The sequence below is a fragment of the Haliotis rubra genome, unplaced genomic scaffold, assembly GCF_003918875.1.
Source record: "Haliotis rubra isolate DU_JTF1 unplaced genomic scaffold, ASM391887v1 Scf491, whole genome shotgun sequence".
In the NCBI taxonomy this organism is placed as follows: domain Eukaryota; kingdom Metazoa; phylum Mollusca; class Gastropoda; order Lepetellida; family Haliotidae; genus Haliotis; species Haliotis rubra.
Genome location: NW_025767181.1, coordinates 557988 through 585642, shown reverse-complemented (window position 1 = coordinate 585642; position 27655 = coordinate 557988). Strand labels below are relative to the sequence as shown.

The window sequence follows — 27655 nt, the reverse complement described above, 5'->3', positions numbered from 1 at the left end:
GTATGACGTATTACACGTGTATGTTATGTAAACATACGGACTTCAGAAAAATCTGTACAGGAATATGTCCTGATGTACCCGGGTGTATGACGTATTACACGTGTATGTTATGTAAACATACGGATGTCAGAAAAATCTGTTCATGGATCTGTCGTTTTGTACCTGGGTGTATGACATATTGCATAAAGAAGACGAGGTCAGCTTGAAAGGAGATTTAGGTGTAACGAGGAAGCTATCGATCAAACTGCGGCCAGATTACAGTTACAAGTGAGATTTCCTACAGAAGACGACGACGAAGATAATGGTCCTAGTGTAGGGCAAGCCGTGTCACATCAAGTGGCCTATTTCGGGAGAACGGTCAAAATTAGCTCAGTCATTCCACGATCCCTGCTAATGTTTGGAGCGCTGAACGTAACTATCTTCTCCAGATGTGGAGGAAGACATAATGTCAGCTGCCTTTCCCGTGACCATTAATGAGACTTAAGGGAAAATACGACCACAGTGTCGATTAAAATTCTTGTCTAGACATTGAACAATGTGGCCTAATAGATAGAGACAATACTGAATGATCGAGGGCATGAGTGTCGACGCAGGTGTTTTGGGACTAGTCTAGTGATGAAAGCGTTCACCACTCACACGTGTACAATTTGCCCACACGTGCACAATCTGTAAATCTTCTTTAAATATTTTCTAAATTACTTCGACAACGGATTTATACATCTTAGTATTTCTTCCCAATTGCCAGTAGATTATTGCATTTTGTACCAGCTGCAGGTTTCTGACATTCCGTAAAACTTCAAATACCAACAATGTAATGCACATCATTGTGTCAAATGCTGATGCTGAAAAGCATATAATCAGCAGGCACGTTATTGTTTCTCATTCCTTTAGTGTGCAAACATAGCTTTCACTGCATTTTCCCCTCTCATTTACAATACATAAACAGATGAACAAATAATGCATGGTCCATTTCATGTATTTATTTCAGTAATAAGGCCTCAGGCCCACGTACATATTACATTCAAATATTTACAATTGGTGCTGCATTTCCTAAATTTTAAAGATATGACGATCGTAGACTGACAGCGTTTTTCACAAAATTTGCCAGTTTTTTTTAACAGTAAGACATCAGAGGACTGTAGCATTCTTAAAAGAGTCTATCCGTGACTGATAGTGCCCACGTGTAAATAAGGAACATATTTAACACGTATATCATGATAAACAGGACAAACAAAAATAAAATGAATTTCATTTTCTATAGCATTTAAACTACATAGTGGGCAAAAACGGATGTTTTTGTCCATATCCTGCCTGTCCATTATCATATGGTCCATTATTATATAGGTTTTCCATTTCAATCAGTTGTTTGGTTTTAAAACATATTTTATTGAAATTTAAGGGTTAAGTGGATAAGGTTTACGTTGGTCAATTGAGTAAATAGTGACGTTTTGTTACCAGGAAACAATAGACTAACACGTGACATGGGACCTACCATTATCACACGGGGGTGGGCACACAAAACCAGAAGGACTATAGCGTCCGGTGGAGACAGACACAACATGGCATCGACAGGTAAGTGAGGTCACCAACACACTCCATCAGGTTAACACCTGTAGGACTGCCTCTTACTCTTACTGCCCTTGCCGTTATGCCACATAGCACGGTAAGCATATGTATCCAGCACATTTCTGCAGTAACTCGAAAACAACGGACATAGTAAACCGTTACTTTCCGTAAATGTATATATTTATTCATTTTGATCTCAGTTTTCGCTAACTCATGAATACATATACGGCTGTTTCTGACATTCAGACAAATGCGCTGGAGGGTCAGCCAAACAAATTCACCCTCCAGAACTCTGTTTTCATGTAATTTAAAAAATGTACAGTGTATTCACTGGTGATGAAACGTGGCCGTGTTGTGGTCGATAACGGCAGGGAGCCGTGCTGACACAGAGGGGTAGCTGCTAGAGTTGTTTCTCTCACACAAACATGGTTGTCAGAACCTCTGTCACCAATGTTCTTAATTTGTCTTGTCATGTCTTGTGATTATTAACAACAATCTTAAAGTCTTCAGCGCCAAATAACTTTGTGTTATATGCTTATATGGGACACGTATATTACGTCACACGCAATCGAATGTAATGTAAAGCAGTTGCTATATTCATTTTAATCTTGTCCCATTTCTGATGTCTTTTACATTTTTTACTGGTTTGCCAAGGCTGCGATTTTGCTCTCCTCTCAAGATGTTTTCTCATTACGTTAATAATAACCAGAGGAGGATACAGCTTTTAGAGAAAGGGGGGTGCACATTCTTCCTGTACGGTGCAATTCCTGTACGGAAGAGTCTCTTTTGTTTTCTTTGTGCTCGACCGACATAAGCCGGGTACTTTACAGAACAGCGCCACTTAGCTGAAAAACTGACACATGTCAGACGAGAATGGGTCGTACATAGACAACTGAAATATCTGAAATATTTTTTGTTTTGATTAAAGAATACCAGGACTCTATTAGCGTGTCCATTGTTGAAATGCCTACAACATGGATGAGTTCAAACTTATCCCCAGATACCAACTGAACTATGTGCACTGGTACACGTTGTTTGACATGTGCTGTTTGTACCAGGTATACAGTTGGTACACACCTTGTCTAGTGTTGGATTGGGAAACAGAGTTACAGGTGCAACACATAAGTATTTCTCCCACAGTCGCCAGGAATTGTACTCATGTCGATGTACTGTATATTCTCCAAACATAATCTGTTGGATAATTGAACAATACAAATCAATATACTTCACTAGAACCGACCCACTGAAAATTCCGAGTTGGAATTCCAGGATATGTAAGAACGGAAACTGTATACCAGTGATGGAGAGAATTGCACCTTGACGCATGTGAAATTCAGGCGATATTTTGACATTGGCACAAAATGCTGGCACGATGTTTACTGGCTTTACGGCAATTGCCGCACTCAGTACAGAATCCGGGTTACATGGAAGCGGCGAGAACTGGTTGACTATGTCAAGGATATCTGGGGCAGATCCAGATTACTGGCAGTTTACATGGACGCTAATTGTGATAACTGAAGAGTGTTTCAGTAAATACTGTTTTGCTCTGAGATCATCCCAGCAGTTATTCCAGTTATATCACGGCAGATTGTCTGTGACATATGACAATAACACTGAAATAGGTCACGTGATGGTACTTGTAGCTGCAATGTACGCTTAGTTTAACCTTTAACCCCAGACGCTCAGCACAGGATTTGATTGAGTTGTTAGGACTTTCGTTGCATATTAGACTAACAACTAGGGCTCTCATGAGTCCAAAATTTGGGACTCGAGTACTCGAGGTGTCAGACCCGACTCGGACCCGAGAACCCGACAATTTGGATGCTTATCTTAAACCAACATTCAAGCATACACGCAGCTGTTCCAACTTCCAATCTACGAATAATGCAACATGTATATGTGAATCCAAACGTTCCTGAATAAAGCAATTGATATTCAATGTCAATGGAAGTATCTATTACCTTTTATTTGCAAACAGAAGGTGAAGGCAACGTAAGTGTTACTGTGACCCAGTTCTACGCGATCAATTATGTGATTAATATTCATGAGCTGGGCCGGTGATACCTTATTACGCCTATAAATGCTGTAATATGATTGGATGTGTCCTGGAAAAGAAACCAATCAATCTACTTCTCTTTTCTTTTGGTTTTAAGTTTGACTGCGCTTTCAAGATTATCTAATATTAATATGTCGTTGCAGTTAGGACATATTAGCAACTTTTAAACATTCACCTGGACGATAAGTCACATAATCAATTAACCTTAATCACGGTTAAAATGCGGTAAAACACGTTCCAAAGCTGGAAGATAAATAGATAAAGCATTCATTGATTGGTGCTGCATTAGATACTAGTATCTTGTAAAGATGGATCGACTATGGAACTTAAAGAATATGTAAAACAGGATTGATGTTTATTTCATTGACTTCTTATAGTGAAAACGGTTTGGTTTCAAACTAAAGACTAATTTTATTGAGTAACACTACGCTGTATTTCTTCTTCCGAAACTCTGCTGAACGGAGATCACGTCAATGGTATTCATTGTGATTTCACTATTAAGGATATAGGTCTCCAAGTGTGAATGTTATTTTGAGATGCGTATGTATGTGTTGATTGTTGAATATGTAATACTGAAATACGCTGGATAAGAACGACTGAATATCTATGTAGAAAACAAGTTGTTCAAACATAGGTATAGTGGTCAGGGACAGTGATACAGCCGTGAGTGGCTACGCTTGTCCACGCGTCCGTAGTTAGGGCAACGGGCAGGTACTGTTTTGGGTACTGATATTTTGTTCTCCCAGCTTGCAAACTTCATACGACTTTATGAGGTAGTTGTGAATTGTCGCAGTACATGGGACCTGGTAATTTGGGTTCTATGGTTCACAGAAAGCCCTGAAACCCTCCCTTTAACAAGACTTAATGGTCGCATATCCTTAACGCGCATAAGCATTGCTTTTTGCGTAATACCTTCATACCATTTCCTGTCAACAGGCTTGCGACTTTGCTATCAAACTTACCAAACTGCCCCAGCGTTGCTTGTTGAGCTGTTTTTCTGTCCACAGTGCTTATTGTGGGTGCTTACAGGACAAATGCTTGCGTAACTAAGGGAAACGCCACAAAGACGGCATTTCGTATTTTGGCCACTAAATCAAGATAAAAATGCGTCCAGACATTGGATTTTTCTCACGATCATCCATCTTTATTGCATGAGATGTTTAGAGATATCTCCCTGCGAGTCCTCGAGTCCATTCAATTGGACTCGAGTCCTGCTTTACCGACTCGGCCCCGAGTACCCGAGTACTCGTGAGAGCCCTAAACTAACAACTAGTCTCTGAAATGAACATATTTTACAGTCATAATACAAAAATAAAATAATGTATAGTGATAAGGAGCCCTAGAATCTTTGGCTAATCTAGACTTGCCACATAATCTAGACTTGAACATAAGGGCTTTCTTGGATATGTTTAATTTTCCAGGGTCTGTATGACAGACTAGTTGAATATGTTACTCGATGTTGTTTAGGACACATGGCACCCAGACAACATGCAGGTGTCTTGTGCTGTGCACTATACTTCGGCTCTTCAGAATCTCAAACTTCGACAAATACAATCAGCTGGTATATTTAGCAGCTCAGTAGAACAGGAGTGCTGTAATGTTTTGTATAAACGGCTCTGCTGGTTATTTATCTATAGTTTACTTCACAAATATCATTGGCATTTCCATGGAATACTTCCAAATAGATCTGGTGAGATCGTTTTACAGATGTTATGAAATGGCCAATGGTCAAGTAAGCAAGAAGTTCTGTATAATCTGACTAAACTAAATTCTGCATGGTCAAGTAGTTTTCACACTTGCTTATGTTTGTTGTTTAAACCCGAACTCAGTTATACGGCTGGACGAGACAATCCAGTGATTGACATCACTAACGTCGATCTACGTATTAATGACACTGGGTCCTGATATTACATGGTGGTGTAAGAGGACAACGTTTGCTCGACAAAACCTAACTGACCTGTTCAACTGACATGGTGTAGTAGTTTATACCTAGGTGTCATCGCTACGTTGGTTTTAAAAGAACTATCTTGCTGAGGTAGGGTATAACTAACTCTACGTATGCCGCAGTCAAGGGCAGGGCGCAGACTCTGAGTGAATATCTTCTTTCACAAGAAAGGCTTCAGCGACCAGTCCTTATCCTCTGTGTCGTGTGTTCTGTTTCTCTAAAAAAAACCCATTATATTTCAAGTGAAAGGTTTGGTGGAAAGACTACGAGATGGGGAGAACGTCCTCTGCGCGGAAGGATACATGTGGGAGCTGGAGAGAAGAGGCTTTCTCAAATCCGGGGCCTTTACACCGGAAGTGGTTATAGACCATCCGGAAAGAGTTCGAAACCTCCATGAAGAATTTGTCCATGCCGGAAGTGACGTTGTGGAAGCCTTTACGGTATATATTGCTGGTTAAGCCATTTTTAGACTCTATTATTGTCCATTGTGTAATCCGTTCTGCAGATGGAGAACTTTTCTGGTAAAAAGACTTTTGTCCTTTGCTAGGGTAGCCACTGCTTATTTCCTTGATCATCATGCATAGCACTAGGTGTCACTTAACAGGGACGTGGATACATGCAGACTGGTGAGGTCCTCTGGCGTTTATGTATCTGTTACCTTGCTCAGGTTGGAAGATTTGTGCAAGTTTAATATCGACTTTATAATTAGGGCCACCGATCCTACAATATGGCTGATATGTTTCTTGTCTTCAGTATTACGGTCACCGGGCAAAGCTGCGAATGGTTGGAAGGGAAGATGATCTCGAGGCCTTAAATCTCGCAGCTCTGAAGATCGCGCGAGATGTTGCTGACAGAACGGGAAAACTAATGGCCGGAAACCTTTGCAACACAACGATATATGACCCTGAAAATACAGAGTCTGTGGAAGAGGTCAAGTCTATATTCAAAGTATGTACTCTGATATCAACTGACGACTGAAATAGTGGCCACATTTACTGGCGATTAATACAAATGCATGAAAGTGGAGCGTATTGTAATGTCAAATGTCTTACACATAGAATACAATCTTGAATTAATAACAACTTTCCTCATTGAATTACCACAATACTTAAAAATCATATTATTCATCACAGGCAGCTTTTCAGGAAGTAATCGAATCACATTAGTCTTGGTGCTATGGTTTCTTTGGGGAACGAGTGCCGAAGCCTGTTGCTAAAAATAATTTTAGGTAATAGTGTTTTAGTTTGATAGTCTTAATGCAATTAATATCCTATGGGACCTGATAACTGAGAGTTGATCCACAACCATTTGTTTATTTGAAAACTAATACTTACCCCAGGAACAGGTAGAGTGGGCTGTTAAGGGCAAGGCGGACTACTTTATTGCGGAGACATTCGATTCGTGCAGTGAGGCCAGCCTCGCTCTGGAGGCCATCCGGAAGTATGGAAAAGGTAAATGTTTTGACTTCATCACGCCTGTCTGTTATGCAGAAGACAACTGAGACATCAATACTACCAAATACACACCGATAACAATGCAGCTGTCGCTCGTCTTCCACTGTGTAACCTGACCTTTAGTATCATTTGAATAACAAGCATATATTGTCATATTATGTCTACAGCCTTTTCACTGCAGGTCTTCCAGCTGTGATCACGATGGCGGCCTATGTCCCAGACAGAACCACAGACGATGTCCCCTTCCCCCAGGCCATGAGGAGGCTTGAAGAGGAAGGGGCGGCGGTCGTGGGGTTAAACTGTGCCCGGGGTCCGGCCACGATGTTGCCACTTCTCAGGCAGATCCGACAGGCTTGTAAGGTGAGTCCACTCTCTGTGTTGAGTCAACAGAGCGGATAGACCTGTACGGTGAGTGCACTCGCTGGTGGGTTAGCAGATCCGACAGACCTCTTGGGTGCTGTGTCTGAGTATGGAGTCTGTGATTGCTCAAGAGATCAGGAAAGAGCTCAAGAGTCCTGATCGATGACAGAGTGCAGTCTCTCTATTGCATTAGGCAGCCCTAAGTTACATTCCGTACTTTAGCTAACCTATAACATCTTAGGGTCTGATATCTTATAGTGAATGCTGCACTATTTTCTCGGTCTGCCCAGGGCCCTATAGCCGCTCTTCCTGTCACCTTCCGCACCACGCCTCAACAGAAGTGCTTCCAGTGCCTCACAGACCCGGTGACAGGTTAGTGTTCCTGTTGCAGTCGATCCGTTAATTCTAATGAACTTGTGAAATATGTCTCACTTACGTCACTATATTATCGCCGACAAGATGTAAACTCTTAAACATATTAATATGTGTAACAATATGTATATCGTGGATAAAAACAGGATGTGTCATTCTGCTATCTAGGAAGCATGGCGTACCCTGCAGAGTTAGCTCCCCTGCAGTGTACTCGAGCTGAGATCCGCCAGTTTGCTACAGAAGCCCGGGAGTTGGGTGTACAGTACATCGGTCTGTGTTGTGGCAGCGCTTCCTACTATCTGAGGGAGGTCTCCATTGCGTACGGTCGTAACCCACCAGCTGCCAAATTTGAGCCTGATCTTCAGAAGAGCATACTTGTAGGGGACATCAAGGCATTCTCTCGAGGTGACAGAATCAGTAAGCTGAGAGCCTTCATGGTTGGTGACATAAAGTCTTGAAACACGGACACAGTGGAACAGTTATCTACACATCATCTTGAAGTAGACGCAAGGACGTGTATTTTCAAGGAGGTGCAAATCTTTAAAATCAGACAAGAGTCAACATACGACTCCATCGTCAGGTTGACAATGTGTTGATATCACGCACAAGGGCCAAGGGATTCGCTTGGGAACGTAATAAATAGATATCTGCTGGTACACCTTTCTTTACATGTTTAATTCGTACACATAGAACGGGAAACTCTATATGAGCGGCACACATTAATTGAATCTGGTCCCCATTCCTGGAAACAGTCTCAGTTTGTGGGGAATCGAACCCGGGTCTTCGGCGTGACGGACGAACGCTTTAACCACTAGGCTACCCCACCGCCCCAGTACAAAATAGAGTGACACTGAAATTTAAAGGTAGTATAATGCAAAAGCAGTGATTATAGCAATAAAGATAGGTTCCAAAATTGGCTGGGTATCCAAGGTAAGAATAATCGCCACTCAATGCTGGTCTTCGTGTCACTTGAGCTGTTATGTGAGATGAGAGGCAAGGGCTACCCCCACCTCCTGGTGTACGGCAGCGCTTCTGACATGACAGAACCTCCGCCTTGGTTCGACTCCCAGATTGACCCAATCCGTTACATTCATTTCGCTATGACCCGAGTGGATGAATGAATACAGAACAACAAAAACATTACCCTCACTAACAATAGTCCTCAACAAGGTAGCCCCTCAACGACTGTCATTCCTGTTGCAAAGTTACTTCGTAACGGTATATACTTTGAAACAGTTCTCTATCGTAGCTTAATTTTGACTCGAATCGTATAGCACGATGTATGAAATTACTCTGGTAAACGAAACCCGTGAATTCAGGTTAGAACTGATCTTCACTAACCATGTTTGTCGTTAAAGGCGATAAACGGGATTGGGTGGTCAGGCTTACTGACTTGGTTGACACATGTCATCGTATCCCAATTGTGAAGATCGATGTCCATGCTTTTGATCAGCGGATTGTCTGGTCCAGACTCGATTATTTACAGACCGCCGCCAAATAGCTGGAATATTACTGAGTTGGGCGTAAAACTAAACTCACTCACTCAGTCTAGTGAACGAGAGAAATGATTTGATTAATTATGGAGAGATCAAGTTGGTGAAACAAAATGCTGAATTGGTCCGAGGTACCTATTCATTATACACTGGAAGCATGCTAGACGCCGGACAGTCGATTATTGTACCTTTGTGAAGTATGAAACCGGAACTTTGAAGAGTCCACTGATTTGTGTTCAGTATTCAATACCCCTTCATGTAATTAGACCCAGTACCAGAAAAATACAATTCAAACACAAGGTCAGAACTTTTGACAACTTGATTCCAAATGACATTATGAATATGGAAGAACCAGTCACACCTGCAAAAGAAGGTTCAATATTGTGCTGCTTATATAAGCCATTTGTATGACACATATACATTCGTGACGCATTCTTTACTGTTTTGTTAACGCATCGTGTTCGGGTGACCTATGTCGCCAACAGCTTCTGGCAGGAGTGGAGGTATCTGATATCTCGGTTCAACATGTGTGTTCTTTTCGTATGCTTTGACTTGATAACCTAGATCTTACGTAAAATATTTATCTCTGGATTAAAAAGCCGCCTCTTTTCACACGACACAATCTCATTTTGACCTGGCTCCTGGATTTATTCTCGAGGTTCACGCAATCTCATATTAATGAGGCTTGTTTTTCATGAACCAAGTTGATTCGCCACACTACTAACAGACCAATCGGATGCGAGTTGAACCAGCCTTAATGTTGGGTTGGCGACATCATCAACATGGCGGTTATCTAGAACAGTTGCCACTGTATGGATTACCAATATCCAGTGTTGTTGTTGGTGGTTTTCATGCATACCATGATGTGTTTAGTGATCTCTGTTATAGATGGACATTAAGTCTATGGTGTAGTAGTTTACTCCTGCTTGACATCGGTATAAGAAGATGTTCCGATACGTCGCATCGTGATATATGATGTCATCCATGAAGAACTGTGCCTTTATTGCCCTTTATGTTGTTTAATATAAATATAGACATAGCCATAAATAAACTGACAGGTATCGAGAATATGTTTGAGAATATTAAACATGTGTGATACATAATACAAGACGTTTGATTGTAGTATGAGGTAGTATTGACATTGAAGTACATGTGACATTGTAAAACCTACTCTCAGTACATCGTACATATGGAAGCATATGGTTTTCGACATAGCAATAACAAAATTAAACAACCCAACCCAACATATGTGAACAATTTCAAGACTAATATTAATATTTTATGGCTAAAAATGTACAATTTACCCTAAAAACATCGATTTCATGTGTATGAAAAAATACAGAAATGACTCGCGATGAAGACAGACCTGCGAAGCCGGCTACTTGTGCAGATTAACTTTGTTAAATTAAGAAATTGTTAACGAAAATATTACAAATCTTGCAGCCTATATCTTGAATCTTACATCTCACAACATTCTGTTTAATAAATTACTATATCGTCTTCACCTGTAATTTTGTTTAAAAATTATTGCTCATGGAAATAAACATGTTAGGAAATGGTCAACCTTCAATGAGAAAAACCCGCAGCAAACTATTTGTGTTTGTGTATTTGTATGACTACCCAGGCAGTTAGGGAAACACCTTTGAATGGCCATCGTTAAGGTCGCTTGGATGTGTAAGCAAGGGAACAATGATATACCCCGCTCTGTTGAAGATGAAAAAGCATATCTCATAATTATGCAAAAACACCTGTAGATGGGACATTCTGCTCTGATTACAGAATTATCGCGTTTGTTTACCACCAGTGGGAACAGTCAGGTCTTGTGATATGCAAATTAGCTACTGGCAGTGGCAAGTTCATTTTGACATCTAGAGTGACCTCCCTTGGAACAACATACCGACTACATGGCCGTTGTATGGAGTTACGAAGGTTTGTATAAAACAGTTTCTGGACATGATATGAATGATTGTCACATTGAATCCCTCATTTTGCAAAGGCATAATACCAACGACTCCAACGAGACGCATGACATGCCGTGGCATTGAAGGTTTTTGCTATGTCTAGCTCAAAAACTTCCTCGCTTCAGTTCGAAAAACATTTTTAATATCAAACTAAAATATCGCCAGCATCAAAGGTAGACGCCCATTTCCTCACAGGGTTCAGCTCTCAGATTTCCAACCTCATATTTAGTAATTACTCAAGTACAATCTATTTAATTCAACATTTTAAGCGCCACTCGTGGCATCATTAGTAACTACTCCTGTCATTCCGGCAAGCCGGATGGCGACTCGTACCCCTCTCGTGGCCATGTTCACGACTGGGCCTTGACTAAGGGCAAACGGGAACGGAGATGAAAATAGTCTAGTACTATTTACAAGGAAAGATAACTCTGAATTTCCAAACATGGCTACTCCAAGAATATCCCATATCCCGGGGGTAAAACAGCTATGCACTAAAGATGTTTCGGTGTTGAACGTTGCTGATCCTTTCGCACAGAAATTTAAATTGTGCTTTGCGAGGTTTACCGAAGCTTTAAAGTTCGACGGTGCCGCCATTTTCATACTTCGAAGTGCGTTTTACTTCCCGCGATTTGATTGGTTTGCCTCAATTCTTGGCAATAATGGCGTACTATACAGGTACGAATCTTCTTGTTGGTCACGGAAAGAGGCGAGTAGTTACGAATGTTCGCCTCCATTACCCATGTCGGCTTCCGGTTCAATGGAGTGAAGGAACAAGAATAAACAAAAATTAAAAAAGAAATATCATATTGCCAAATTTTACCATTAAACCGTTCGAGATTATTTTTGCATATCTGCCGTCGTTATTGTTAGAATTTTCGTGAGATGTATTCTAAAAAAAAATGAAAGCAAGGGAGGTAACTCCTCATTTATTCCATTCTCGAAGCGGGGGAAGTACGTTGACAACCTCGCTTTGCTCGCATATAGGTAGATTGGTCATTTTCACTTTCTTGCGCAACCCTATTTGCGCTACGGTTGGCCTGTGTTTCAAACGCCAACCAGTCACGAAATATTGATTACACATACACTCACATTCTTTTAACTTTTCTGTCACGTTTTAGCCGATATTTCTTAATTCTCAAACAGATTATGAAATGAGAAAGTGAACGCGACAGCTGGGAAGAATGGAGGTCATACTACACACTTGTGTAATCAGTCTTCATGATTCCTCCAGATGTCGCCTCACACATCTATATGGCGGCGGCCTGTAAATAATCGAGTCAGGATCAGAAGACCCAGTCATCAACATGATGAACATCGATCTACGCAATTGGGATACGATGATATGTGTCGACCACCCGATCAGCAAGCCTCATACCACCAGCATGGGTTGCTGGATACCAATTCTAACCCGGATCTTCACACAGTTCACATGAACAGTAGTTGTTGACATCAGTAATAATGTATGCTATTGAAACAATGATTAATTTGTTGATATAACCGGCTGAATGACTGATACATAAGATAAAAATATATAAAAATACATTATGAATCGAAAATGTGATGTTAAAGAAACGAATAAGTGGTAACAATAAAGAGAGACTAGAATTCTGTGTGAGTTGTCAAAGTAAGGAATACATAACGGTTCCTCTCATCAGTACATATACGTGTTCGATTCGATGACACTCAAATCCGAAACTTGTAACCAGAATGAAAGTAGGCCTATATATCGATGATGTAGATCTAGATGCCCTGAGACAAAGTGTACAATGACATTTATAAACTAGAGCTCTAAAGAAACCATACACCGCAAAATATTGCATAAAAATTCACAAAAATAAAAATGAAGTGATAAAACCACACAGAGTTATGTCAATCACCATTGGCGGATGGGGGGTAGGGGTTCGACATAGAGTGAACCGGCGACTAAGAGGTATTTCAGCACGTCGACCCAACCGCGGAGTGCATCTGACTTTTCAAAACCGACGTCGTCGATTTACATGGACCAGGCAAGTCCGACGTTGGCAGATGCGTTGGTGTCATCCCGATCTGTCGACAAATGAAAAATAGGATGTTGCTTACCGTCGACAGAATAAAAAACCCGGAGTGTCGACATCACGTGGTCAACATACCGTGACGGTGTTAATTAACGAAAGAGAATGTTTGCTTAGCGGTTTGCAAGTGGCTATGGTGGCTATGCTCGTATCACGAGTAAATGAATTAAATTAATTAAAGAGAATGTCCCATTAACGACTTGTAAGAGAATTAAGGTTGCAAACAGACTATTATTTTACGTTATGCGAGTGGAAGGATTACCATTTTGGAATTTAACATGCAACAACATCCGAAAAGAAACAGAGAGCTTACAAATTATGTTGTGATATTGGGAGTAGAAGGATTATCGAAATGCTGTTGTAAACATTTAGCATTTGGGTATAGATAATAGATCATGAATATTTTGTTACCAATGTCAAAATGGCAAATGCTATGGTGCGGGTTACACTGATTGACAAATTTCATGGAGGTCAGAATCTTTACCACAATGGATTCAAGTACAGAGTCAACAGACGCAGAGCTCAGAAAACATACTGGAGATGTACAGATGCAACCTGTCCATCGTATCTGGTTACAGAAACAACCTGCTGAATATGGTCGGTCAAGGTCACAACCGATCTGCTATTCCGTTTCTTACTGAAGTTGATGCGTTCAAGTCAAAGCTCCATCATGGTTCAAAGACTGGCAACACTACGCCTATCCCCCAGATCTACCATCAAGAAGTCAGCAACTTGAGAAAGAATCCAGCAGCTGCTCCAGGCGCCCTTCTCCAACACATTCCTGTCTTTGACTCCATGAGAACCAGCATGTATCGACAAAAACATAAGACCGCCCCTAAGCTTCCACAGACCCTTGCAGACATCAATCTAGAGAATGAGTGGACAACGACTGAAGTAGGAGATGACTCTCTTCACCGACTAGATGATGGCAACATTCTGCTCTTCTTCACCAGCAAGAATCCAGAGCTTCTCTCTGCAGCAGATGTCATCTTTGCAGATGGTACATACTCGTCTTCACCTCGACTGTTTGACCAAATCTACTCGACCAATCCTAAATACCAAGGTGGTGGTGGTGGAATTGGGTTTAACGTCGTGCTTGAGAATATTTCGCTCATATGACGACACGCATGCGTGTGTATGTGTATGTGCGGCTGCTTGTACTAGCCCAGACTGAAGCTGGTTTTATAGTGCTAGCCCACTGAGATACCATGCCGCAGTGAAGCATGAATACCCCACTCAGACACATTATACTGACTCCGAGCCGACCAGTCCTTCTTGTACCCATTAATGCCAAGCGCCAGGCAGGGACCAACAAGTACCATATTTTAACGTCTTTTGGTATGACGCGGTCGGGGATCGAACCCGTGACCTTCCACACTCTAACCACTACACCACGGAGGCGGTCTAAATACCAAGGACACATTCTACCCCTGATATAGGGACTCTTGCCAAACAGAACAGACCTATACAAGAGTGTTTGACTATCTGAAACAGCCTGCAGCGACTCAAGGACTTCAGCTTTCTCCTGATGTGTTTCAGTTGGACTTTAAACGTGCCTCTCATAACGCCGCCAGTATTGTATTTCCAAATACTCAGCTTCGTGGATACTTCTTTTATTACACCCAGTGTATCTGGCGTCGAACACAGAAAGTAGGCCTTGCTTCAGAGTACAAGTCAGACACCAATGTGAAAAGACTAGTGCGTCGAGCTGCAGCTCTACCTTTAGTGCCACTGGATAAAGTTGAAGATGTCTGGCTTGATGCCATTGCAGACGCACCACTAGGTGAAAAGGCGACACAGCTGATGGATTACGTTACTACCACCTGAGTAGAAGGTACATGGACATTTTGAAAATGATGGACACAGAACATGAAGACACATCCGAATGTATTTGAGGTTGTGCGAATGCTACAAAAAGAACAGTCATCTACTGAAGTAAACATTGAGCAGATCCAAGGACAGCAGTGAGATCCCGTCCGTAGACGTCGCTACCGAATCATCGACGCTAGGGTTCGATCCTTGAAGGCCGACCTTCTTACCGACAGACTTACTGACTTGAATTACACAGACCATGTGTCAGAGCTGCTTCATCTTGGATGAACATTCAGATTACTTTAGTGCAGATATAAAGGTGTTTTGGCAAGAAGAAATAACTGGACTCATCTTTTATATGTTTATTACTTATACACCTGCAGAAATCACTTATTTATATAAAACACACAAAAATATATTGTGTGAGATTTATGAAATATATATACAAATATGTTATATTGTGTGACATATGATACATACATATTATATTGACTTAATAAATATATTGTCTGTTTTTTAATTGGTTTGTTAATTTCGAGAACACTGGGAGTGAAGTCACTCATGTAGAACATCACCTCCCTTTCCCCGGACTGTCGACAAGTAATTTGTACGGATTATTTCTTGTTGTCGACAGTCCGGGTATAAACCTTATGCATGGCAACCTGAATACCAAATAGTGAATGGTGTAAATATTTTAATGATAGTTTGTTAAACAACGTTTTTTTTATTTTTAGGACATACATTTTCAAAAGTACTCACAGAATTGGTCTGATGTTTTTATTATGATCAGCGTTTCATTGAGTATTATATGTTTATCAGTTTTCGAGTCAGATCGCAATTCATCGGTCCGCTTTTGAGCCAAACGGACTATACATATTGTGTGTGGCTGTGTTTGTACGTTTATACGTTTGCCTCTCATTGATGGCGCTGCATATCACAGGGGCTTGCAACGCTAAAACCCAGACCCCGTTAGTGACAGTATATACCTTGATGGCCGTTTTTAGCTTCACATGGCCCCTGTGCTGCATATGGCATTGTGAATCTGAATAAGCTAAAAATAGGTGGATTTGGTTTGGGGGCATTGTTTCAGGAATGATCGATGAACTGACCAAAGAAAACAGTTAATTTCACCACAGTTTCTCGAAACATCCAGACATTTTATGTCACATTGTTGAGAACCCAGAATGCCGATATTAGAGCCCTCTTCAAGTGAGTGGTTCCGTCGGTTGTCACATATTATTTCCACTTTGAAGACTTCCGGTCACAACACGAACACGTCGACGGGGAGGTTAGAGCGAATTCTACAATGACTTCATACTAGATTCGGATTGGTTAAACAAAGTCATTTAAAGGTACGTAATAGGTATATAATCACGTTATATATATACCTCTGATTTTTTAAACACAATATGTATTTTTTTAAATCTTAATAACGCGGTTATGTTAGAATGGAGATAAACGTACTGTGTTGGAAAATCAGAGGTATATAACGAAATTATAATAGCTCTAATTTTTAATTAAAAGCCTCACGCTACGAGTTTGGTTCTAAACCTCCTACTTGTGGCGTAATAGCTGATGTGATGAAGGACATGACACCAGTTGAGTCGAATACTTTCCACAGGTCGAATTCGGGTATTAATGATGATCACTAATTTCACGTATATTTGCGTTTATAGTCTTACAAATTCTTCTGCAATGCTGTACACATATCCTAACCGTTATTCTCATGTTCCTTACTAGGGAATATGATGCGACCGTTACGACTTATATTCCTCAAGTACGCGCCTGTTTTATGACAAAATGTTTTCAGGCATTGGTATATAAGCTTTGTGATGCGGCAGAAGATACGTATTGTCGGAACTGCGTACGGGGTGTCAGATTACCTTCTCGTATTGACGTTATACGTTGTCATGGTAATACAAAACTTCTACCACTGTCCCAGTATATATGATAAAGTACGTATTTGGAAATGTTGGGAAATGAGGTCATATTTGGTCCTGAAATTTTTGCCTCTAAGCCTTAATGCAATCTTAGTTATTATGGTGTGGAATCCATGTTGCCATGACAATGCTTAGACCTATCACATGACACATTTCTCTGTGTGCGTGTGCGTGTATAAAGGCTGTTTTCAAGCATACCATGAATTATTGATGTAATATGAAATGACAGATAAACATATATTATCAGGTATCTCCAGGAGATGGGATGTTTTTGTCGATGGCAATGTCCATGTTGGAGTTGACAATGGCTACGCTTGCTGCTACAGGCAGATGTTTCTATAGACGCATGTCCACAGTTCTACAGCTGTGATCCATGCATCATACACAACCAGTGCCGACAGGTCAGACAAACTGGACATGACCAATTCATACACGTCTACAGCAAGGTCACAACAAGTCCAAACAATGATTTAGTCGGAGTGACATCTGTTGTTTTGACTGGTGAGTTGGATCAATTTCAGCTTGCTGGGATAATTATTGCAAATATGCATTATCTGATGAACCAGCAGATGTGCCCGGTTTTAGCAATGAAACATTTCGTTCACTATTGTCCAGCATCGTATTGTCGGTGTGATATTTTGCAATGGTTCAGTGACTTATGCATATACTGTTTTAGGTTGTTTTTTTCAGTTTATGATTTCATTGAGATTACTATGACAATGCAGAGGCGACTGGTGTGCTGGGAGTATACCGTAAAAGTGGTAGGTGTGAATGTCCAGTATGGATTATCTCCCTTACACTATTACTGCATTTGTGATCTCGCCACCGTCGGTCCTCACACACCTGACGCGAGTCGGAATGCTGAAATAAGTGCACTAAACACACTGGACAGGTGGTGTTACTGTGTTTTGTTCACTATTTAAAATAGTGCAACAAAATTCAGACCATGGACAGATTATGGTCTGTTGCGGATCCATATTGACAACGTTTAATAAATTTGGAAACAGAATACAGGTTTGCAAAGAGTTTCATTGTCAGATTTCAATCGTAGCGGAGGTAAGTATTCTGTGATGAACATCTTGACGAAACATGGGTCGACAAAAGTTAAATAAGAATAAATGTCACCATTTTGAAGAATCTTGTAATGAATGTCCATAAGGTCAACGTGCAGGTTCTTCACCCACTGAAGGGCTTGACACAAGGCTGTGTCACATACCTTCTTGTTTACGATTATATACACTCCCAGATCTACCTGGTGGGTACGCTGCCTGACTGGTGTAATGCACAATACTTTTTTAAAAATTGTTTTGTATTTCCACAGACATCTTTGGTGCCTAGTTTGTCTGTCTCACAGTCCCTGAACCACAACATATTCCCTACTGCCTAGTCCTCTCTGCAGTGCTAAAGTCCTAAATGAAGCAAGTCTAGATTTCCTCAGGTTCTGAATCTCTGGTCTCCATGGGGCTCCTTTTCAATTAAATGGGTTTATTTGTTACTATCAAAATTATATATATTCAGAGACTATGCGTTAGTCCAGTATGAGGGGCACCATCCAGCACGTAGGCCTTGGAATCTGGCCCAAACTGCGCTGCTGTCTCATCCTGCACCTCAGGGGTATGGTTAGAGCGTCCGCCTCACCTCACCTCACCTTACCTCAGGGGTATTGTATGCCTTTGAAAGAAACTTCAATCTGGCCAAACCTGCGCTGTTGTCTCATGGACCGACAGGCACCAGCAGCAGATAGATCTCTGGGAGGGCTGAGGCAGGGTGGTTGTATATTACCTGATACTTTCTGCCATTGTTATGGGAGTAGTCATGTGTTTTGCTTGAACGAAGATTCGCTTCGATGTTTGTAATATGAAATCAAGGTCACGGCCGTTGGTGGGATTAGGTTTTTTAAAGTGTAGAATTAGGAAAATGAATTCTGTTAAGACTAATGTGGACATCTGAAGTTACTTGCCAGAAACAAACAATGCTGCCTGACTTTGGGACTTCTGACTAGGGGACTTCTATAGTTGCTGCCTGACTTTGGGACTTCTGTAGATGTTGTCTGACTATTGGACTTCTATAGTTGCTGTCTGACTATGGGACTTCTATAGGTGCTGCCTGACTATGGGACTTCTATAGTTGCTGCCTGACTATGGGACTTCTATAGTTGCTGCCTGACTATGGGACTTCTATAGTTGCTGTCTGACTATGGGACTTCTATAGGCGCTGCCTGACTATGGGACGTCTATAGTTGCTGTCTGACTATGGGATAGTTGCTGTCTTCTATAGTTGCTGTCTGACTATGGGACTTCTATAGGTGCTGCCTGACTATGGGACGACTGTAGTGAGTGTGCTCCATGTGTTTCAGACCATCTGCAGCATACACTGTCCAGGGTTAGTGAAACAACCAAAACATCTAAATTCTTGAATCTGAACCATCCTTGATGCCAATAATGAAGCATACGACGTTATGCACAACAGCTTCTTGTTTATTGTAGAGCGACCTTTCGGTGATGATTCTTACACCGTTATCAGGCTGAAAGTGCTTCTAGAATACCGATCAAACAACCTGGATGCCAGTAGACCATGGGCATTGAGTGTAGTAGCGCCTGACCTAATAAACCTACGATTGACAACAGGAAATAGTCTTCGATGCACTTGACCCTTTTATTCAGTTTTTTCAGGTTATGTCAGCCCTAACAAAACATGTAAAATTGTTCAACAGAAACAAAACATTGTTCAACGAGAATATGAATGAAATTAAAAGGACGGCCTCACGGCCCCAGAATTACAGGCAGAGATGTTGACTGCTTAAGAGGGCTGACTGGGTGATGCCACGTGCGACTATGCCCACGTGACCACTTGGGATTACTCCATGGACTCCTTGTCGTACATGTATTCACCCAGGCCAGTCCCGACCCGCTTCAGGTTGGTGATGTGGTCCGAGATCTCCTTGATGGCCTTCACCTGCTCCTCCAGGTACTCGCTCTCCAGGAAGTCGCACATCTGTGGAAGAAGGGGTAGATGTCAGTCATGGGTGGGAGAGACGTAAGTGGGTGGGTTGGAGAGACGATACTGGTGGCCTAGTGAGGCCATAGTGGTGGTGGTGGTGGGGACACGTCGCTTCAGGAGACGTTAGTTGTGGATGGGGGAGATGTTAGTTGTGTGATGAGATGACTTAAGACCAATAGTAACTGTCGAGAATGCAGGTTGTTTAAATAACACTTGTATACAAACAGTAACAACCATGGATTTCTGCAATTCTTTGTTGGTAAAGAATCGGACCCATTTATAACTAAACAGTTCATACCTGCTTCAAATCTAAACACTGATCGATTAGCTCTAAATAGTTATCAAACATTCAAATAGCTGACTGGTTCTTTTCTATCATGTACAAGAAAACCAAACACAGAGGATGATTTGACTAAAGTATAGGTGTGACTGCCTTCTCACCTGCGCGTCGCTGTGTTTGCTGGCGACGGCATGGAGGTCCAGCAAGGCCTGGTTGACGTTCTTCTCCAGGGAAGGGCCACCTGCATGGATTCCAGAGCTGAGCCCCACTCGTCCCTGTCAGGCTTCTGCAAAACACGGAAATTGTCAGAATCTGCTACATGCAAACAGCTCCACAAATACTCCTCCATAATCAATACTCAATGTCGAAAATACCCAAATATATCCAACCCAATACAGCAACATTTTCACACCCCATCTTGATATGGTATCCACTATACAGCCAAATGCTATTGTATTCCCATACAGCGCATACCCCCTAAACAGTTAGTCCCATGTTATTACGTCTAGCGTCACATCTCGTGGTCCGCTCACCTTGATGTCCTGCAGGACGATGCGACCTCCTCTGGTGTTCTGGTACTTCATCAGCTTCTCAGCGTGCTCTCTCTCCTCCTCGGAGGCCTTCTTGAAGTACTTGCTGAAGCCAGGCAGGGCAACATCATCGCGGTCGAAGTAAAACCCCTGAGAAAGAAATCACAACCATCACACACGGTGCCTGTGTTAAGAGTAAACAAGGGTTCGAAGCACGCAAGACGCGTGGAATAGCAGACATGCGCCTATGGAATACAAGCACTGCAAAACATAGGAAATGCCCACTGAATGCAGTCACGCCTAGGGAATATCGAACAATGGTATACAGGCATGCCTTAGGAATATACAAAGATGTCTTGGAATTATCAGCAAGTGGTCTTGGGAATATGGACATAGACCTGTGGAATATGACACGCAGTTACTGTAAAACCGTATCTTAGGAACGTGTCCATGTTCGTCCAGGGTGTTTCAAGGGAATGTTCAATGATACTGCTAAATGCAAAGCTCTCCTGTTCGTGGTATCTTACCCAGTCTACAACCACACGTTTAATCAGGGTACTCCCTTTACACGTTGATCCACATTCGGGTATCAACGGTTGTCTTGTGTCTGGTGGACTGATCAAGTGGTCTAGCTCCCTCCACAGAGGTATTTTAAGACTGTTACGGTAGCAGCCTGAAGTTAGCAGCGTATTCGTTTTTCGAATAATGAAAAACGTGTTAGCAGCGGGTTCGTTATTCAAACACTCGATATGGAACATCTATAGTAGTGCTGTCATATATATATACTGAAACTCATGTAAAAAGAGACTGCGGGTTCTATTCACAGGTGTACCAAATGAGCATGAGATGTTTAATTATTCAGAACCTCTGAATAACGAAAAACTAACCAGCACTGGGTTCGTTATTCCCTGTATGCCCATCAGTTCTATAAAATGTAAGATAAATATAGCCTACCATATTTCCAGAGGGTTCGTATTTCGTTATTCGTCTTTCGAATAACGAATAACGTGCTAGCAGCGGGCTCGTTATTCAAACGCTCTACGTGGAATAAAGACGAATAACGAAACACGAACCCGCTGCTAACTTCAGGCTGCTTGTTACGGTTTAGTTGTGTGGGGGTAAATTATGGTGGTAATATTTGTCATGTAGCAACGATGCTGTCTTGTTCACGAAGCCTTCAGTGGCAGAGTCCAGGTGACAATTACACAATATGTATAATATGTATGCATGCATGACTCAAGCATGACAATACTACCAGGGACAGTGTGGACATAACAGCAGACCTTCAGACACATACAGTCTGGGAGAGGGATTGGAAGTCTTCCTTCAGACACATACAGTCCTGGGAGAGGGATTGGAAGTCTTCCTTCAGACACATACAGTCTGAGAGAGGGACATTGGAAGTCTTCCTTCAGACACATACTTGGAAGTCTTCCTTCAAACACATACAGTCTCCGGGAGATGGGATTGGCAGTCTTCCTTCAGACACATACAGTCTTCCTTCAGACACATACAGTCTGGGAGATGGGATTGGAAGTCTTCCTATACCTAGTTGCACATTACTGTGCAGTTTTCCAGACAACAAAAGGGTGCAGTCTGCCTAACTAAGCTGAAGGGTGTTACACAAGATGTGTCATCTAAATTGTCATCATTAAGGGAATCACACGTAATGAAGTATGACCAAGAATACGCCCAAGACACTTGTCTGCTTGATTCCCAGCGTCACACATTGATATACTATTGTTCGTTTAGACATAATAGCCATCGACGATAAACCGACATGGAGAACCACACCTGCATATATATTTTTAACGATTACAACAATGGCGGCGGTTAGATAGCAGATCTGATCAGAACGAGGCTGTGAGTCATGTCACGAGCACAGGACGTGACAAGCAGTTTTTACATAGATGTCACTTGTCAAAACTTTCAGACCTATTTACAAAAGCCCTTCATCAGAGTGGCGGACAGGTCGGAAAAGCGATGTTCAACGATAATAACGATTTCTACAATTAGAGAGTCGGGGATACTGCTCTATTCTCCGACGTTCAGGAAACAATATGCATATCGCTTGTAAGGCATGTCTGGCAAACTCATTGACATTAGTATTTGTGACATTAATTAATATGGGATCAAATCGGCAGCTTAACGATTCCCAATTTAGAGACATACAGGGTACTCTGTGCTTAATAACATAAAACTGACCCTTCCTCAGGGAGGCTGTTTATTATTGATCAATGTTTACTTTGCAAACACGAAAGTCTAGGCAGGCTCGACCGAGCGAAAATAATTAATGTTTCAAGAGAGAGCAATACTTTATATGGCCAAACATAAATTAGACTCTTGGACAGTTTGACGGTTGGAAGGTTTCCAAATTGTGAATAGGCTGTTTGTGTCGATAGTAAATTGGGATATGAAAGAATCTTGTGGACGCTGTTTCTCAAAGATTGAAAGTTTATTTTTCCCTAGTAAGACGCACACGTTAGGAAAGGGTCTCTATCGATTAGATTATGAGGAACTATATTTTACCACATGTATTACGGTAAACGTATAGATTTTTTCGAAAATACGGTGTTGTTTATTTACGATAACCAGGGCCTTGGTTACAGGAGAGACACTGTTTATCGACCTTGACAGATTAAGTACACCGTCTGTCGAACCTACTGATTAAAGATTTTACCGCAGCTCCGTGGTTCAGTATGGTTAACTCGTCATGGTGTAGTCTGTGTTTATCCTGACCGGTCAACACATACATTAGTTTAGATGGTGCTGTGTGCAAGTCATGTTCGAAATAAACGTCGGTCCTTTGACCCGAAGCCGACTGAAAACCACTCGGACCCACAGCTTTTGTTTTCTGCAGCTCCTTACAGCTTTTTCATCCCCAATTACTAGGAGTAATATTTCCATATATTTTTTTTAGGGCCTACACATTCTGATCAGGACCAACAACATATATGGTTCTGGGTCCTTAGGACCTGCAGCCTTTCAGGGTCAAGGGCAAACACTGGTGCAAATGTGTCCGGCTAGTGAACACGTGGCAACACAGTTGTAATATCGTGCAGACCAGTACCTTGAAAGGGAATATGCCAGATAGTGTGTGAGGTGTGTAATATGTGATATAGTGTATGTATTGTATGTACGATAATGTATATATTGCGTGTGATTCGTAATATCGAACGAGATGTGTGATAATGTGTGACAATTGTGAAAAGTGAGTGATGGCAATGTGCCATGTGTGTGATATGTGAGTGTGTGTGTATTGTATGTGCTACAATATATGTCAATGTGGGTAATTAGTAATATCGAATGAGATGAGTGATAAGTGTGAACATGTGTGACAATTGTGAAACGAGTGATGACAATGTGTCATGTGAGAGTGTGTGGTGAGACGATGTGTGATGCATTTGCGATGTGTGATCATAGGATGCGTATGACAACATGTAGACATGATTGATTAGGTGACGTGTGTTATGTAAGATGTGTGATATGTGAGATATATGAGATAATGTGTGACACAATGTGTGATATGTGAATGGCGCGTGATGGGACATGAGACAGCAAGGGTGTTGGCTGGGACGTCTTCCAGCTCGATACGCGATGAATCATCAGTGACCGTATCAAACTTTGTTTTTATGAAAGTGCAACACGACATTGGACGCATTGTGATTGTGATTCATTCTTCTTCCAACAATAACAGGCAGGCGATTTTCACCTGGGGCATTTCAAATGATGACATTGAATTCTACAATCCATCTATTCAGTAAGGGGATACGGTACGAATGACGTTTCCATGCGTCACGAGCTATATACGTACATTCTATATTGACAAGGATCTGATCATTGATCCGTTACAATCGTGTTCATGTATACAAAGAGTAAACATGTTCACAAAACACCACACCGTAATATTTTCACGCGGTCATGGAAAGTCACGTGTTCTGCCTCGTGAGTTGAAATAGGCTCGATCACGTGATCCTCGACCTTCCCCCTTCTCTGGAGGTAGTAAACATATCACCCCACATCGCCGGGTTCAGTTTCGATACTCATACAATAGGACTTGACCAGAAATACGCAGGATGTATCACATTTGGTCAGTGTGTGTGTGTAATTGTCGAAATGCCAGTCTTGTTGAACAGGTCCCTGATAGATCGACACACGGCCAGTGAGCTTCACACATCCTCGTCCCAACACCTTCCTCCTCCATGCCAGTCAGTCAACTACCTACAATCACCTCATGTAAAATCGCCGACGCAATACCTTATATGACCGCTGTCCATTACAACATTGTAACGGAACAAGCATCGCTAATTGTTCAACATAAAACGTGCCACAGGTATGTCATGTCAGGGGTATAAATGTCATCCATTATACATATTACTTATAAATTCGAAATACAGCTTTTTGAAAATACATGGGTCTTGACGGACTGCCCTGGATTACATCGGAAACAGCCCAGCCATTACTGCGCGTTATATACTTACAATTGACTGGTAGGTATAGCTGGCGTACAGCTCCATATTGATCTGGCGGTTGATGCCGGCTTCACTCTCCACATGGAAGTTCTGGCGGGGTTGAGTTTGGGCCATCTTGCTAGATTCTCGGACTAACAACTGGGAACAAATGAGATAAAATGGGATTTGTAGAAGTGCTTTTGATAGCGTCGACTTTGCCCGTACGTTCACTGACGCAGCAAGACAAACATCTGCTGAACACCCCGCGCGACCCCGCTTTTATAGCTGAGCGCTGGGTCACAACAATACGGTGACGTCATAGAACATCCGGGTCACTTGAGGCCCTGTTGAGGATGTGGCGTTATCTCAATGTCACGTGCTGGGCCCTTCAAAGGCATGAACTGCAGTTTCGCTGATTAGCTCCTCCCCCTCTCCCTATCTCTCTATCTCCCTCTCTCTTTCTCTCTCTCTCACACACATCACACAAACACACACACATTAACTTGTGTGAATAGTATTTGTCACCTGTACAAATAGTTTCATTAAGTCGTCGGTTTGCTTTCTGGGTTTCTTTTAAACCTAATGGTATTATATGCGGTAGGCAATTTAGTCATGTAGATTTCTAGTTGACAATCCCAAAACATGGTGCAACATTATAATCATGTAGCTAAGAGCGGCCTCTTTTCCAAATATCTCGTTAATATTTTGAATGTTGTCTAATTTGGTCTCGTCGAATTGATAATTTGATGGCGTGGAATTGATTGGATCCCAGCAAGAGTTACGTCAGTTGCTATCTCTTGAACCTTTAGACTATTCAAAACGTGAAGGACAATCAACCATGGCATAATATATCAAATGTAGTTATAAGAAATAAATGGGTGGCCCTTGCTTTAGTAGTAGATGTTTTAATTAGTTTTGGGTGCGTGCTTTTTTATCAACTTGATGTTTCTGAAACTTAACTTATGTAAGTACACGCGTGTGTTAACATATTCATACGTGCATGTACTATGAACCACGAGGTCCCGGGGATGGCACATGTTTCTGGTACGTGGTCGGAGAGTAGTTAAATGACATGATGTGACGTGAACTACACTGCACAATGAATCTATCAACCGGCATTATCTGTCTTCCCACGGGGTGGGCTACGTGTGAGGGGCAGCAATCAGCTGGTAAATAAGCGCATGGAACACTACAGTAAAATATCACCACAGTGAATGATTGAGTGACTTTAGTTTTACGTCGCTTTTAGCAATATTTCAGCAATATCACGGCGGGAGGCACCAGAAATAGGCTTCACACATTGCAGCCATGTGGGGAATCGAACCCGAGTCTTCGGCGTGACGAGCGAACGATTTAACCACTAGTCTACCCCACCGCCCCGAACTCACAGATAATACTGTGGACAACTATCATACTGAATATAGTTTCGCTAACATAACAGATTTTAAATGTAAATAAAACATACACTCAACTGAGATGTGGGGGTTCTTTTGCCCCTCAGTATACTTTGTCAATCTTGCTCCACGGGTACAATGTTGACCGAAAACGGCGACTTAATGGGTCGGGTGGTTGGTTGACGTCGTGTCTGGCATCCTTCCAATAACAGGCATATTGTTGAGTGAAGCGTTGAAAACCGACAGAGCTATGTCTACATATAGTATAAAGGACATTATCAGTAGCATTGGATAGTATATTTGGACCATTATGAAGGGAAAACGGTTCCGCTCTGATTACCGGGGTATCATTGGATATTCACAGGGTGTGTACTGTGAAATGTACAGCCACTCATCATCCAAGGACTGGATTTACAACTGAAACAAGCATGTCCTCGCATGTTATAACCAGTAGTGTTTACGTAACATTGGATGTGGTTAATGGGGCGTTCTGATAAGCCTACAGCAGGCAGCAACTGGTGGAATGAAATGTTTGTAAAGATATTGAACACCGCTTCTGTGGGATAGGCCACGATTGTAGGGTACAAACACGAATAAGTAATCAGAATCGATAAAAATGAAATCACATAACCTAGCTTCAGCAGTTATGACGTAATGTGACAAAATGTTTCCTTTATGGCTGAACTAATATTTAGGATTAACTGTTATCTGTGTTGGTAATATTAGAACACCTACCGCCTCGGTGGTGCAGTGGATAGAATATCAGCCCTGACAGTGCTCGGTCGGTGTTTCGATCTACGGCCACGTGCTACTAAAAAGACGTTAAACTAGTATGTAATGTTACCCTGCCCATGAGTCTTAAGGAGATAAAATAAAAACTCTGACGAGGGCATTGTATCCTTGTTTAACCGAGGCATGGTGTCTTACTGCAGTAGCTCTTTGAAACCGGCATTAGTCCGTACGGGTAGACACATTTACTCAACCCGTCAG

General features: G+C 41.8%; 2 protein-coding genes and 1 long non-coding RNA gene across 3 annotated transcripts; 2 read left to right on the top strand and 1 right to left on the bottom strand.

The window, feature by feature from the left end:
- The first annotated feature begins 1485 nt into the window (after positions 1-1485).
- Positions 1486-8409, top strand: LOC124291446 (betaine--homocysteine S-methyltransferase 1-like). Its single transcript, XM_046728442.1, has 7 exons — positions 1486-1572; positions 5811-6007; positions 6321-6515; positions 6907-7018; positions 7203-7381; positions 7672-7753; positions 7922-8409. The coding sequence occupies exons 1-7, from the start codon at positions 1560-1562 to the stop codon at positions 8209-8211; spliced, it is 1068 nt and encodes a 355-aa protein (XP_046584398.1). The 5' UTR covers positions 1486-1559; the 3' UTR covers positions 8212-8409.
- Positions 8410-9118: 709 nt separating this feature from the next.
- Positions 9119-22235, top strand: LOC124291434. Its single transcript, XR_006902211.1, has 3 exons — positions 9119-9128; positions 12811-12816; positions 22102-22235. It is a non-coding gene; the product is annotated as an uncharacterized LOC124291434 (long non-coding RNA).
- LOC124291433 (soma ferritin-like) lies at positions 19647-25544 on the bottom strand. Its single transcript, XM_046728421.1, is given in 5 exon segments — positions 19647-20004; positions 20452-20522; positions 20525-20576; positions 20824-20970; positions 25302-25544. Coding segments are annotated over 5 exon segments (513 nt in total). The 5' UTR covers positions 25407-25544; the 3' UTR covers positions 19647-19866.
- Positions 25545-27655: the final 2111 nt, after the last annotated feature.